Source organism: Nerophis lumbriciformis, linkage group LG10 (assembly GCF_033978685.3).
Source record: "Nerophis lumbriciformis linkage group LG10, RoL_Nlum_v2.1, whole genome shotgun sequence".
NCBI classification, from domain to species: Eukaryota; Metazoa; Chordata; class Actinopteri; order Syngnathiformes; family Syngnathidae; genus Nerophis; species Nerophis lumbriciformis.
The window spans coordinates 13064918-13081235 of record NC_084557.2 but is presented as its reverse complement, the minus strand read 5'-3'; the positions used below and the strand labels follow the sequence as shown (position 1 = coordinate 13081235).

The following is a 16318-nucleotide window of genomic DNA, read 5'->3' as shown; positions in this document are numbered from 1 at the left end:
GTGTCCAAATAACTCTAAATGAAGTCTTAATTGTTACTTAGAATATGTTCCCCATACTAAAGTGTTACCAAAATCATATAACTTTGTCTTGAATTTGAAAAAAAAACAAACATTTTATTTTTCACTAAAGAAGGGTTCGGTGAATGCGCATATGAAACTGGTGGGGTTCGGTACCTCCAACAAGGTTAAGAACCACTGGAGTACATATATTTTTTTTCAACTAAAATACAAAGAAATAATACATTTAGGAAGAAAAGTTACACTACTTTATTGATACATATTTCCAGGCTTTCGAGGGCCAAATAAAATGACGTGGCGGGCCACATCTGGCCCCCGGGTCTTGAGTTTGACACCTGTGGTATAGAGCAAAGGCTGTGAACACTTTATTTTTAATAAATTAGCAAAATTAAAAATTTCACAATGTCATTATTGGGAATCTAGAGGACAAAAATGAATGTATTTCACTATGGAATAAGGCTGTAACGTAACAAAATGTGGAGTAAAGCACTGTGAATACTTTCCGGATGCACTGCATGCAACCCCATTATTGTGACTTTTGGTACAATAAAATATGATTTTCCCCCCCCCATTAATTCGAATCAAGGTCAACTGGCAATGGAAACGTGGACATTACTTTGGGTAACATTTACCTCTGCATTGAAGCCCTCCTCCGAGGGGACATCTCCTGCGTAGCTTCCAAGGACCATAATCATCACAAAGATCGAAGTGATCCGGATTTGAGTCCAGGCGGGTTCTTGCTTTGACATCATCATCGATCAGTGGAGGAAACAAAGGAATGATTCTCCAGCAAGGCAGGGATTGTGGAAGGCACACAAAAGTGCAGCCTCGTCTCCTTACATGAAAAGCCAAGCAATTGGCCCCTAAAGAAAAGATAAGATAGTTTAAAAACCCATAGCTCAGCTCCACGTTAAAACGCCGCTTTAATCCACAAGTTCTCCACGACGGAGACGTCCACTTTCTGCACACAAAAAAAGTAAACTTGAAAGTTTAATCGGCAAAAAAGGATGCAAAAGCAATCCTTAAAGGTCTGCATTGAAGTTTCATGTCCTTCATAGAAGTAATAAACAGTTAGAAGATCGCCATTAAACAGACGAATAGGTCGTCAAAGAGTTCCGAGGTTGAGGGTCCTCCCCTCTAACAAGTTGGGGGTGGGTAGGTTGACCGAGTACCAGTATCAATATCGACAACATCGGTATTTTCCGTTTTCTGTACTCCATCCATTTCCTACCGCTTGTCCCTTTACTCATTTTTATACATTTGTCTAACTTTTGTTACTTTGCACCATTCATTTAACGCTCAAAACAATTGCATTTAATATTGCTCAATGGGTCACGAGTTGGTTTATACAAAAATATTTCAGTAAAATATTGATGCCGTTTAATTCAGATTAAAAGTAGAGTCATTTTAACATTTGTTATCAACGCTGAGCATGAATTTAGTTATTGGATGGATGGACGCCAACATTTTCAGTATCGCCCACCGCTGCGAAAGCCCTCCCCTCTATCAGACCAGTAGAGCAAAAGGACACAGCGCCCTCTGCTGCATTTTAAAAAGCACTACAGCTGTATGGATCATTTACATTAGGGGACAACGGATATGCTTGCCTTTACAGTTACTGTGAATTAAGCTATTTTGTCCCCAACATGACTCGTTAATATATATCACCTAACAAATGCAAACAAATTAATTTTAAAACAAAAATATATTTCAGCATGAGCGTTTACATCAGTGGTCCCCAAACTACGGATACAGCTGGCCAGCGTCCAAAATCTGGCCAACGGGAAGTCCCAAGTTAAAAAATAAAATAAAATTGTTTTTTAATATCTGTCATTTCTAATCCATTTTCTACCGCTCGTTACTCGGTGTCTCCTAGCCGCTCAGGCAAATCATAGTCTAAAAATGCATTTTTCCCATAGATAACGTGACATCAAGCTCACGCCGCAGCAAGTGCGTGCTCTTTATCAATTAGTGCGCGAGGAATATATGCACACACCGAGTCAAAATGTTTGGGGACCCCTGGTTTACATCATACACCACAGGAGTTAATTTAGATATAACTAAATAAAAACACAGTTTGACCCTCATATTTTTTTTTATTGCATTTGTAAAAACATCCTTGAGAAGGCAACTTCAAAGTTGTCTCAAATAATGCACCCAAGTGTATTTACAAAGACAAAAACGGTCTGTTGGATATCCAAAAATTAACAAATTTCAGGCTTCAATGAGACCAACAATCAGAAGTTGAAGCCAATGGTTGTCTGCTTCCCTTCTTACCATCTAAATGAATGTCATACGATTAAAAAAACAATTTTTTTTAGACAATTGTCATCCTACAGTGTTTGACATTTTAGCCCTGCTTGTTCTGACAATAACATAGCAGGGATAATAGCACTGTCGACTTTTTTTTATTGAGGTCTTCAGGGCTGCTCAGTTTGTGCAGCATGCTTCCTACTGCCAGCTCTTGCCACAGCGATGAAGAGGGTAAAGAGGAAGCCCACGGTCCAGACACCTGCTACTGGCAGTACAACTGTTGTCAAGACACCTGGGGATAGAAAAAAAATAAATAAATAACACTCTGTACAGTAGCAGCATGTGTCATTCACACAATATCAGCCAGCAAGGGGTGATAATTGGCTTACTGGATAGAGGTTTGCCTGGTGTTTGAGTTTTGATGGGCCCGTATGATATAAGCGCCTGGGGAGGGTCTGCTCGCACGGCTTCCCTCTTAGCGATGGAATTACAGTTCTGCAAAGAAAGCGAAGCACCTCTTAAAAAGTGTGTACATGCTGCAGTAGCGAGGAGGACTATGAGCTCACAGGTGTGCAGGACTTCCTGTCATCCGGGTCACAGAGCTGCACAGTGCAGTGCAGGTAGAACTCGTGGGGCTCGGTCGTGAAGCGAAACATTTCAAAGCTGTAGTGAAGGGTGGAGCTCTGCCCGTTCGTGTCAGAGTGTTGGAAGTGTTCCTCGCTCAGATTGTGGAAGGACACAGTATTGTCATTCACGCACCTGCACACAGACGGCAAAAGTCATGCACAAAATATCTACTTTTAAGGTGAAGGTTGATATGTTCGAACCCGTTCAAAAGCAGGCTGTGGTCCAATCCCTCAGAATCATTGGCTTGGTGACTCTGTGTGGCCCAACAGTCGTTGATGCGAAGAAGAAAGAAGTCTGCAGGCTCCGTCACAGTCACCTCCACAAACACCTGAAAAGAATGGAAAGTGGGAAAACAGCGCAACAAAAGAAGAATTTAACACAGCACCTTATCTCCCAGCTCAATGGTGGGTGCACTGGTGAAGGCTTGAGTGTAGCTCTGATCGGTGTACAGACTCATCTGTATGATCGCCTCCAGCTCATCCACACGTACCATCGCCTCACTGGGTCACCAAAACACAGGCCATGAGCAAAATATCACTGCAGGTCGAAAGTGGGCCAAGAAGGGTTAGCGTACGTATCGGATGGCTACCAGCATGAGGAGATCTACGGTTAATTTTCACAGGTTTGCTTGTTGTCGCTATCTTATTTATAAAGACAGGGACTAAGTCTTTCGACACAGGAGGACTTGAGGCAAAAAGCCAAATTACTTCAATAAGAACCAATAGTTTTTGCTTTTTTTACCGATTCTGCACCATTGTCTTTGTGATATAGTATAAGACAAAACTTTAAAGTGTTACATTGCCTTAATGCTTAATAGTTCAAATACATACTTTTTGCTAAATATTGTTATACAATGATCTTGAAGAAAGTAAATTAAAACTATTGGCAATAAGCGGTAGAAAATGGATGGATGGATGGAATAAAGACCCTGTATTTAATCTAGCAAATCATTGGTCGTCTATTTCTTAAAGCCGGCTCTAAGCAGAGAGAATGTTTCCGGCTTTTCCCTTGGTCCAATTGCGTGGTGCTTTGGGCGTCTACGCTGATCAGAAGAAGTTACAGAGCGAACTCAGTCGTTGGCACACAAACCGGAAGGAGACAAGATTGTGAGAATGTGCATCAAATATAAGGCTTGTAAAGTGAGGAAACAAAAGCTGAAGCGCTTTGTGTCCAATCTTTAGTAAAGACTAGCAAAAAGTGTTTAGTTATGCACATTAATTCATATTTCATTATGTTTCACTGTAAATAGTTAAACATTTACAGATTAAACCTTTTTGTAGCCATCTATTCAATGTTGAACATACAGTAAATAAATCAATTTACATACCATATAAAACATTAATATATTCATATTTTATTTTTTGGTAGAATATGAAACTCAAGCAAAAACAAACGTTTTAGCCATTTGGGAATGGAGAAAGCAGGTTATTTTCCATAAGCCGAGCTAAGAGAACTAGCTCCCCTAAAAGAGCTGAAATTACTTGTAAAGTCTTGCTGCAGGGGGAAATAAGCTCCAACTGACAAGCAGCATACCAGAAAATCCTTACACAGCCTCCATGGTCTCATACAGAACATCCAGTGTGACAGTGGTGATTAAATCATCTCCATGACAACTAAACCATCTGAATCCACTGACAACAAATGAGGACCAAAATAGATTGCAGAGGACAGTAAGGTCTGCAGAAAGGATTGGCCCTCTTAGGACTTGTACACTGCACAAACAATGCAGGCTGGTCAGATCCTCTGGCTCAACCCACGGAAACAACATTTTCCAATTGCTTCCCTCTGGGAGGCATCCATAATGTTTCCTACTTCCTGTCAAGATAGGCCTCCAAGTCTAACAAGTACACTGATGCAAACAAGGTTTCTCAGACAACCCTAACTATACATTAACCTGGGGTCCATTATCTAATGTTAACATTCAATTAAACCCAATTACACAAAATGCAAAACTGAAAACTGTATACTAATCCCATAAAAACGGTGCCTGCAAACCAAAATGGCAAACTCCCTAAGCGTGTAACAGCATAGCACGAGTTGGACAAAACAAGCTACACTCTCTTATGTGTTAGAGAGCAAGGACCAAACGCCAAATCTAAAAAATAAAAATAAAAATATGTGGTGGTCTAAATTTACTTGTGGCGGGCTATGACAAAAGGAATGTATGATAAGTATTGGTGTCACGACACATCTATTTCTCTATTGGGCGATAGCGATACTAATCAGATACCAGCAGGAATAATATATTTTCATTATTTTGTAGTGTGGAACGTTAGAAATCGCTTGACCAAGTGAAATTACTTATTACTACTATTTAAACAGAACGGTAGACATAAAAACACTAGTGATGCATGGATCGATACTGAAAGATTGATACCGCCGATACCAGATATTTATGCTGTAATATAGATTGTCAAATCAAAATATCAATAGTTTGATATTTTAGTTAATTGAGTTAATTTAGCAATAACATGAACACAGTGTAAAAAAGTAACAAAACTTGTGAATGAGGCAATGTTGGATGCTTTTGTTGAGTGCTAATTTACATGTTCAGTATTATCGCGTTAACATGTTCATGTAACTCAGCCCAGCTCAAGGAGTGGGGCAGGGTACAGTTAAAACAATTTTATAGACAATTTTTCCAATATCTATATTCAATATTCACTGTGGAAAGTGGAAGTGGCACGAAATATTTTTTTCCTAGGGGTGGGGTTGGGGGGAGGGCAACAGAAAATATTTGAGAAGCACTAAATGGTGAATTTATTTTTATGCTAATGGTAGTTCGGAATACTTTATTTTTTTTAAATTATATTTTACCCAATTCCTTTTTTATAGTTTGAGACACCATTTTTTGTACTTAGTATGATTTTGTCCTGTTTTAGCTTGACTTAGGCCACTACCTCAATATACTTCAGAATTTGAAATACCCATCCATCCATCCATCCATCTTCCTCCGCTTATCCGAGGTCGGGTCGCGGGGGCAGCAGCCTAAGCAGGGAAGCCCAGACTTCCCTCCCCCCAGCCACTTCGTCCAGCTCTTCCTGTGGGACCCCGAGGCGTTCCCAGGCCAGCCGGGAGACAGTCTTCCCAACGTGTCCTGGGTCTTCCCCGCGGCCTCCTACCGGTCGGACGTGCCCTAAACACCTCCCTAGGGAGGCGTTCGGGTGGCATCCTGACCAGATGCCCGAACCACCTCATCTGGCTCCTCTCAATGTGGAGGAGCAGCGGTTTTACTTTGAGCTCACCCCGGATGACAGAGCTTCTCACCCTATCTCTAAGGGAGAGCCCCGCCACCCGGCGGAGGAAACTCATTTCGACCGCTTGTACCCGTGATCTTGTCCTTTCGGTCATAACCCAAAGCTCATGACCATAGGTGAGGATGGGAACGTAGATCGACCGGTAAATTGAGAGCTTTGCCTTCCGGCTCAGCTCCTTCTCCACTACAACGGATCGATACAGCGTCCGCATTACTGAAGACGCCGCACCGATCCGCCTGTCGATCTCACGATCCACTCTTCCCTCACTCGTGAACAAGACTCCGAGGTATTTGAACTCCTCCACTTGGGGCAAGATCTCCTCCCCAACCCGGAGATGGCACTCCACCCTTTTTTGAAATACCTGAGTTGTATTATTTATGCTGTGAGCGATGTTATTTGAAATAAAAATGTTTTATTTTTTAGCAGACATCTAAAGGTAAGTTTGCACAAAGTATTGTATCGGATCAGTATCGCAAATACTAACCTAAATTTTACTCTCAGAAAGAAAATCAGTGGTATTGCACATCACTAAAAACACTGACCTATACACCTTAGGACTTATGTATTTAGGTTGAAGTGGTAATTGATTTTGGCGACACCTAGTGGTCAAGTTAAGCGCACGACTCATTACGCAGTAAGCTGAATGACAGGTTTATTAATGGATAATTTCTAATATGCTTCTGCCTTGGAGACTTTGTAGCCGTAAGGAATATGCAGCTATAATTATTTTATGTTCATTATCGTTTTATCCAATTCAATTTTGTTCAGTTAAGGACACTTATTACATACTGTGTGCTTGGCTGTTGTGTAGCTGCTAGCTCATAGTAGCCTATAGCCTACAAGGTTCACTTTTTGTCATTTACTTTACTAAAATGAAAGATCAGACCAACCTTGTGTGCTTATTGGAAGACATTTAGATGTTGACTGGCTGTCCAGCTTTGCACAATTGAACAGGACTACATGTATCAAAGATAAGATTTTAGATGTACCGTATTTTTCGGAGTATAAGTCGCGCCGGAGTATAAGTCGAACCTGCCGAAAATGCATAATAAAGAAGGAAAAACATAAATCGCACTGGAGCCCGGCCAAACTATGAAAAAACACTGCGACTTATAGTCTGAAAAATACGGTAAGCTGATTTTAAATATTGTTTTTTGCTGATATCAAACCAATATCAACATTGGATCGAGAGCTAAGGAAGTGAACATTGAGTTAGGCACATTTGTTTTCTATTATACACAGGCCTGCAAGTAAAATAGTGTTAAAAAGGGTGATTTGATTAAACAAATTAATTTCTGTGTACCACTAAGCTGCTGGTGATGAAAGCAGTTTTTTCTTTAGATTTCAGTGTTGGATATCTTTTGGGGAATCTAGTGAGCAAAAAGGGCTAAAAATCAGACAGAAAAATCAAATAAAAGTGACTTTACCTAATAATGGGGTTGACTGGGAAAGGCAAGCTGACTGTTCTGACTAATGGAAAGATACAGATGAACTCCAGCTTAATGACTGGATCCCTGATGATATTTCCTGCGGCCCGAGGCTCTGTTTGAAGACTCAGGGTATATATGACATGAGTGAAGTTTTTCTATGAAGCAGAAAAGTTAACAATCAAATGGTCGTAATGTATTGCTGTATTCCACATGGATGTTAGGACCTAATGCCGACTCACCTCAAGCGGCTTTCCGCCGCAGTCCATATATTGATCTTTGGATACCTTGACCACGAAGTATGGAACGTTGCCGATAACTTCCCTGTGTGCTTTGCAGTCTCTGTTGGGCAGGTGCAAAGCCTCGACAGGCGCATTGTAATACGTGAAGAAAGCTTCCGTTGCTCTGAGTCCCATGTAGTCTTTAGTGCAAAGGACTTTGAGGTGTGCATCTGTAAAAAACAAACAAATTCAAATAAAATAATTTTAAGATCTGACAGACCGGTGTTCTGAAAAAATGTGCTGCTTCAAAAAAAAAAATGCAACCAGTTAAATAATCTGATAGTTAGCAACATGCAAGTAATGGACAGATTTTGATGACATTTTCAGAAAATGACTAAAATAGGTCCTGGAACAAGTGCTTTTGTCATTTATTATTTTCATATATGAGCTTGTCAAAATACTTATTGTTGACATTCACTCTGTCCCCATAATGTATAGACAAACAACCAGCCATGCATTTTTGTTTAGGTTCGTTTCCTGCTATGTAAAAAAACGCTAAGAAATAACCACAATATACTGCAGCAACATTTTAACCTTAATATGGTTATTGTTTCACTTCAATTGTTTCAATTAAAGTTTACTTGTATAGCCCTTAATCACAAATGTCTCAAAGGGCTGCACCAGCCACAACGACATCCTCAGCTCAGGTCCCACATCAGGGCAAGAGGGGACCTTTAGCGTTGATGCGTATGCTCAGAAGCGTTGAGTGGCAAATTTTTGTGGGTAGCACATTTTCTCAGAACACTGGGTAAAAGGAGTTTATTGCAGTGTGTTTATTAGCAGAAAAAAATAGACATGAAAATTACACTTGAAATTTTTAACCAATTTTCCCCAAAAAATATAGCTCAAACAAAAGTAACTAACCAACAAAATGTCCACTGCAGAGGATGTGTGCTTTCAAATATTCTTGGCAAATGAATACCTGCGCATTGTTAAATGTGCAAAAAAAATGTTTAAACAGCTGTAATTATATTGTGTAAGCTGTAAACAGGCGTATCCCAACCTTCCCCAGCGAGGGTCGTTTACAGAAAAAAAAAACAATGGATGCAGCGGTCACTTTTTATATATTTTGGGTATTAGGATTTGCTAAAACCAGTCCAATGTAGATCACTAGGCCAGTACTAGGCCAGGGGTGTCGAACACGGTTACAGGGCCACATCGCAGTTACGGCTGCCCTAAGAGGGCCGCTTGTAACCGTACATAAATGTATAAGAATTCATCTCAAATTATAAAATTAATTGCTGTACACTTGATTATATTTGTATTACAAACAGTTAAAAAAACAAAAAACAAAAAAACTGGCAGCTGAGTCGCCACAACTTCACCGTAAAATGTTTTGTATTTTTTTTTAAATGGAAAAACGCTACGTTTTTTTTTTACTGTAAAATCCTGGCAACTGAGCTGCCAGTTGTTTTTTTAATGTAAACTATTGTCATTTCTACAGTCTACAATTTGATGAATAACTTGCTTTCATATAACTCAAGCAGATATTTAGTTTTAAATTGAAAAAGTTTGAAATTAAGGATAGTATTATATTTGTTGCATTATTAGATATTAAAGTTTAAAATATACTCAGTTGCATGCAATACATGCATTTCTGTCTGTCACAATGAAAAGATTACATTGAGTAAATGATAAAATGCTTTATTGACTCATTTCAGGGCTATCGCGGGCCAAATCTGGACGCCGGGTCTTGAGTTTGACACCTGTGTACTAGGCTATCCAAAAATCCTTTTGTTTATTTTTGTGTTATAGAATAGTTTTGAAGAAAATCTGAGCTGCGGGCAGAATATGGCACCAGGGCCGCACTTTGGACACCCCTTGTGTAAATGGAATATAGATTTTACACAGTGACAAATAAAGATGGAAGATTTAAAAAAAAAAAAAGCAAGCCAACCTTTGTTACAGTGGTTATCATAAAATCCTTCCACACACTTGCAGCTGTTCCTGTCTTCAGAGAGGATACATTTCTCTGGATCGGTACAAAAGTCGACATCGCAGACTCCTGCTCAACACAACAGCACAGTCGTTAACACTTTCATGGGACATTTACTCGACGTTTTTTTTGTTTTGTTTTTACCTGTAACTTGGCGGTGTGCGAAGCCAAGCAGGAGCAGGAGGAAGACACTCAGCTGGTGCGAAAGAAAATATTTCCACTTAATTGTGTGAATGCTCCAAAGCATTAACACATGGTTTTCTACACCAAAATTCATCTATTTAACATTCAACTTCTTCTCCAGATTTTGCCACGCTCTACTTTCCACATTTTTCACCCGATTCAAACCGTTCCAACTTCAAACTGTTCAGTCTATTCGGGAATCGCAGGCTTTACCTTGACAAATTCAAAAAATTCCCAGAATTCCAGGTCATTTTTCCCTATTCAAAATTAATTGGCCATTTTTCAACCTTTTCAAACCATTCTACTTTCAATAAATTCCACCATTCTGGGAATTCAAACTATAATTTTTTCAAGTTAAAAAAAATTCCAGTATTTTCCAGAATTCCTGCTTTTCCAAAGACATATTTCCACCCTTTTTTCTGCCGACTACTCCTCCCACATTTTTCAACCCACTTCAACTGTTCCACCGTCAAAACATTCCTCTTAATTAGGACAAAAAACTAAGTTGTTTTTTGAACTGGAAAAATTCCCGGTTTTACCGAAATTCCAGGAATTCCGTAATACCCTTTCTCAATTCAACATTTTTCAACCGATTTGAAAAATTCCAATACCAACCACTCAAGTTTTTTACCATTTCCAAAAATTTCCAATTAAAGACAAAATTCCTATTGAATTAAATGGGACATTCTTCAAAGTTCCACAATTCCCACATTTTTCATCCGATTCAAACAGTTCCAACTTCAAAATATTCAGCGTGATCAGGAATTGTGTGCTCTACTTCAACAATTCTAAAAAAAAATAAAAAAAATCCGGATTTACCATAATTCCTTTTTTTTTTTGCACTTTCCCCCATTCAAAATGAATTGGCCATTTTTCAAACTTCCACAATTCCCACATTCAACAACTTTCCACGAATTCCTGTTTTTGGTAACTTATTTCCACCCTTCTTAAGTTCGACTACTCTTTCACATTCTTCAACCCATTCCACCATTCTGGAAATTCAAACTACCCTTTTTCCAAGTTCAAAAATTTTTCCAGATTTTCCCGAAATTCCCTAACACCATTTACTATTTCAACATTTCTTGGCCGATTTAAACAACTGTAACACCAACCAATTCAGCTCATTTAGGACATTCATGCTCCTAATCATTAAAAAAAAAAGAATTCTGCTTTTCCAAAATTCCCACATTTCCAGGAAGTTCCCTTTGAAATGAATGGGACATTTCCCTTAAGTTGCACAATTTCCACATTTTTCAACCTATTCAAACCATTCTAACATCAACACATTCCACTCATCCTGGACATTCAAACTAACACTTTCCCAAGTTCCAAATCAAATTCCGATTTTCCAGGAATTTCAAACTCTTCAACATTCAAACCATTCTTACATTCATGCTACATTCTGTCAGCATTTCAGTTCAACTTCAGCATTGGAGCATTTACACACAATTCCTCCAGGAATTGCCTCATCTAGTTCTCATCGTCCTCGTTAAGTGCCATCCATCCATTTTTTTTACCGCTTGTCCCTTTTTGGGGTCGCGGGGGTTGCTGGCTAAGTGGAGTTAAGCTAAACAGGCTAGCTAGCAAAACACCAGCATTAGCAGCAAAGCGACGCACTCAAACTCACCTTATTGTCGTTTAAAGTCATTTCTGCGTTACCTTTTCTCCCCTAAAAACATATATTGCGTAGTTTAAAGTTCTTGTTTGCGGTGAAACAGGCCGACTGGTAGCTTAGTGGGCGTTTGTATCAGCTGACGCCTTTCAATTAAAAACACCTGCGGTCGGCGATGGCGGGTAAACATGGTCGAATCAGCCTCACTGCCACTTTTATAGCCAGCCTCCTTTTTCTGTCCTCGCCCCGGTTAGGTTTATCGAGAGAGAAAAAAAAGAAAAAAAAAAAGCTACACAAAATATATTTTGTCCCGTAAATATTGTTTGAAATGGATGGATAGATGATTTAAAATAATAATAATAATAATAAAAACAGAGCGAACACAATTGATATTACTTTGGTGTAATTTCAATCTTCACCGTTAGGTGTCGCTCTTTACTTCGATTGATTCAGTGTGCAATGATAAGCTGTGAATCCGTTAATTTTTTAATGTTTTAAAAAAAATTTATTTTTATTTTTATTGAACAACAAACTTGCATTTAATATTCACACAAAAGTCAAGGAAAGAAAACAAAAGCAAATACAGATATGAAATATGAAAAGGGCTACCTAAATCATGTTTTTAACAAAGATAACAATTTAAGGGCTTTTGTACTCTTAATCATTCTCCAAGATGTGATTGATAATTGTAACTCATTAAGCCAATTACAAAATGTAGGCCTTACCTAATGTCATGACTGAATTTATTGATTATTGACTATTTTATTGATTATGGGACAAGCAGTAAAAAATGGATGGATGGTACTTTTTCGTCACTTATTGTTTGTCTTTGGTACACTGTATATTTTAGGTCATTGGTTTTTTGTTTTATTTTTGCAAAAAAAAATATATATATATATATATATATATATAAATATATATATTTTTATATTACTCTTTTTATCTTTCATTTGAACATTATTATGTAAACTCGAAGTTATTGTTGTTGTTTTTGGTTCTTTGTTGTTGCTATTTTTGTATTACAACATTTTATTATTTGATCGTGTTGTACTGCATTGTAAAGCTGGTACGGTATGGTATGGTAATCTTTTGTTTTGTGATTGTGTGATGTTTTTTGCCTGGACCCCAGGAAGAATAGTCTCCACTGCGGTGTAGACTAATGGGGATCCTTAATAAACTAAACTAAACAAACTAAACTTTCGTAAATCGACATTTATGTAGAATTTTTTTTTGCCTGGAGCATAATAATGTTGACAAACATGTCTATGTTACAGTCGTTTATAAACAATATTAAATGTGATCTCTTCTATAGAGAATGGGGACATCTCCACACCCTTGTCTCTCAGCCAATCTCTGATCTCCTCCCAAAACACATGTACACTCTCACATTCCACAAACAGATGATTGACATCCTCTACAGCTCCACATATATAACTACCACCAACCTCCATGTTAAATTTAAGTTTAAAAAAATAATTTGAAGGGTATATTCCATTAATAATTTAAAATTGTATTTCTTTAATTTTGGGAAGAATTGGGTATGTAATATATCTTGTCCTTATTTTCCTTAGCTGAAGTGAATTATATTTATATAGCGCTTTTCTCTAGTAACTCAAAGCGCTTTACATCGTGAAACCCAATATCTAAGTTACATTTAAACCAGTGTGGGTGGCACTTGGAGCAGGTGGGTAAAGTGTCTTGCCCAAGGACACAACAGCAGTGACTAGGATGGCGAAAGCGGGGATTGAACCTGCAACCCTCAAGTTGCTGGCACGGCTGCTCTACCAACCGAGCTATACTGCCCCTTAACTCAACTTTTGTAAACTCCTTCAGGATATATTGTCTATGAACTGTGCCTGGAAAATATTATTTCACTAAAACTGCCCTCATATATTTGTTGGAACATTTTTCATCACAGAAATGAACATCTTCAACACTAAGGTTTCTCAAACAAGGGGTAGTATTTGAATAGAAAACATCTTGAGTCACCATAGATTTTAAGGATAGAGGTATTGCTTTGGTGTGAATCCGTTCATTTTGAGTGCGAAAGTGCGTTCACATGCATTGAGCCAACAGTCCCCGGATGTTGCGCTCACCACACCTCAAGATGGTGAGTATACAGCGAGGGACTACTTACCACCCTCAATCATCCATTGCAGTGATTCTCAAACTGTGGTAGTGGTACTTGGGCTCCATCTAGTGCAGGGCCGACTTAAACTAAGGGCCTGGCCCTGGGGTTGAGGGGGTTTTAGGCCCCTCTTAGGTTTTTTAAATGTTGACTCTAAATGTTAAATCTAAATGTTATATCTAAACCAGTGGTTCTTAACCTGGGTTCGATCGAACCTTAGGGGTTCGGCGGAGCCTCCACCGCGGAGGTCAAGACACACCCGACTCATTGTGTAAATAAAAACTTCTCCCTATTGACGTATTATGGATACCGCCAAACTATGTTCCTTCTAATTTTCCATCTGATTTGCAGTTGTGTCATTTGTTGTGAGTTCATGCACTGTGTTGGTTTTGTTCTTTGAGCAAGGTGATGTTCATGCACGGGTCATTTTGTGCACCAGCAAAAAAAACATATAACTCTGTCTTGAATTTGAAAACATTTTTTTTTTTTTTCTTCACTAAAGAAGTGTTCGGTGAATGCGCATATGAAACTGGTGGGGTTCGGTACCTCCAACAAGGTTAAGAACCACTGGTCTAAACCTAAATCTTAAATATAAATCTGAATGTTGAATATAAACCTAAATGTTAAATCTCAATATAAATATGAAATATAAATCTTTTGAAATCCAAATCTAAATGTTGACTCTAAATCTAGATGTGAGGACTAAATGTTAAATCTCAATATAAATATTAAATATGAATCTTAAAATATAAATATTAAATATGAATCTTAAAATATAAATATAAATGTTGACTCTAGATCTAGATGTGAGTGCTAAGTGTTAAATCCAAACCCAAATGTTCAATCTAAATATAAATGTTAAATCTAAATCTTAAATCCAAACACAAATGTTACATTTAAACCTAAATGTTGAATCTAAATTAAAATCTTAAATATAAATCTTAAATCTAACTGTGAGCGCTAAATGTGAAATCCAAACCTAAATGATACATTTAAATCTAAATCTTACATCTAGATTTTAAATCTAAATGTGAGTGCGAAATCTTAAATCCAAACACACATGTTAAATATAAACCTAAATGTTGAATCTAAACTAAAATCTTAAATATAAATCTTGAATATAAATCTTGAATATAAATGTGAGCGCTAAATGTCAAATCTAAACCTAAATGTTACATTAAAATCTAAATCTTATATCTAGATTTTAAATCTAAATGTGAGTGCGAAAAATTAAATCCAAACCTAAATGTTAAATCTAAATACAAATCTTAAATTAAATCTAAATGTTAAATCCCAATCTAAATGTTAAATCTATACTAAATGTTAAATATAACCTTAAATCTAAATGTGAGCACGAGAAGTTAAATCTAAACTTAAATGTTGAATCTAGATAAAGATTTCATAAATTAAATCTAAATGTTAAATATGAGTCTAAATGTTAAATCTAAATCTAAACCTAAATGTTGAATCTAGATAAAAATCTTAAATTAAATGTAAATGTTAAATCTGAGTCTAAATGTTAAATCTAAATCTAAACCTAAATGTTAAATCTAAATGTGAGCGCTAAATGTTAAATATGATCTTAATTCTAGATCTAAATGTGAGCGCTGAACATTTAACATTTAATATTTATATTTAACATTTAGCACTCAGATTTGGATTTAGATTCAACATTTAGCGCTCACATTCAGATTGAAATTTAGATTTAAGATTCATATTTTACATTTAGGTTTAGATTTAACATGTAGTTTTAGATGAAAGATTTAGATTTAACCTTTATATTTAAATTTAGGTTTAGATTAAGCATTTAGCACTCAAATTTAGTTTTAGACTAAACATGTAGGTTTGGATTTAACATATATATTTAAGATTTAGGCTTGGATATAACATTTAGATTTAGATACAACATTTAGATATAATATTTAAAGTCAACATTTAATTTAAACCTAAATGTGAGAAAAGTGAGTTAAATCTGAGAAATATAGCTGCTAGAATTTTTATGATCTGCACCACATTTACTTACGCCTAGTACGAGAATGTATTTTAATGTTTGTGGTTATGGTGGTACTCTGAGAACCAAGTGTTTTCTGAGGTGGTTCTTCTGAGGGGCCATCCTCTGTTATTGTCTTCCATCTTTCTGCCAGCAGCACTGGAGGCCCAAGACAGCAGAAGGCCGACTGATGATGAAGGCTTTCTTCAGGGTAAAAGGAGAAAGATCATTCTCATATATGAACATGCAGAGTGATTGATCAGTTTAAGGGTATCAGTTTGTTGAATCATACTTTTAACATGTGCAGTATACCAATACTTTAATAGCTGTCCTTAACCAATTAGGGCAAAGTGTGTCACTGAAATAGAGAATAAGGATTACATTTTTATTTTTGGGGGGGATGTAAATCTTACAATTCACGATTCAATTCTCAATTAATATCAATTCTTGCAATATATTATTTGGTATATCAAAAAAATATTTAAAAAAATAAATTATTTAGCATTTTGATTAGATTCAGAGGCTAATTAATTGAAATCAAGATTGAATAGATTTTTTCCAGCACAGCTATTTTTTTTGGTCATTTATTATTTTTAGAATTTGCAA

The 16318-nt window shown here is 37.1% G+C and overlaps 2 protein-coding genes across 2 annotated transcripts in view; both read right to left on the bottom strand.

Annotated features, from left to right (window-relative positions):
* Positions 1-1140, bottom strand: part of mmp15a (matrix metallopeptidase 15a) — a 40124-nt gene extending 38984 nt beyond the window's left edge. Inside the window, exon 1 of the mRNA XM_061970242.1 lies at positions 651-1140. Coding sequence (XP_061826226.1) covers positions 651-773 — 123 coding nt within the window. The 5' untranslated portion in view covers positions 774-1140. The remainder of the gene's footprint in view (positions 1-650) is intronic.
* A 947-nt stretch (positions 1141-2087) lies between these two features.
* On the bottom strand, positions 2088-11786 carry zpd (zona pellucida glycoprotein d). Its single transcript, XM_061969320.1, has 10 exons — positions 11610-11786; positions 9944-9995; positions 9761-9868; positions 7825-8033; positions 7583-7740; positions 3284-3398; positions 3099-3226; positions 2838-3030; positions 2661-2766; positions 2088-2563 (listed from the first exon to the last, which is right to left on the bottom strand). The coding sequence occupies exons 1-10, from the start codon at positions 11628-11630 to the stop codon at positions 2439-2441; spliced, it is 1215 nt and encodes a 404-aa protein (XP_061825304.1). The 5' UTR covers positions 11631-11786; the 3' UTR covers positions 2088-2438.
* Positions 11787-16318: the final 4532 nt, after the last annotated feature.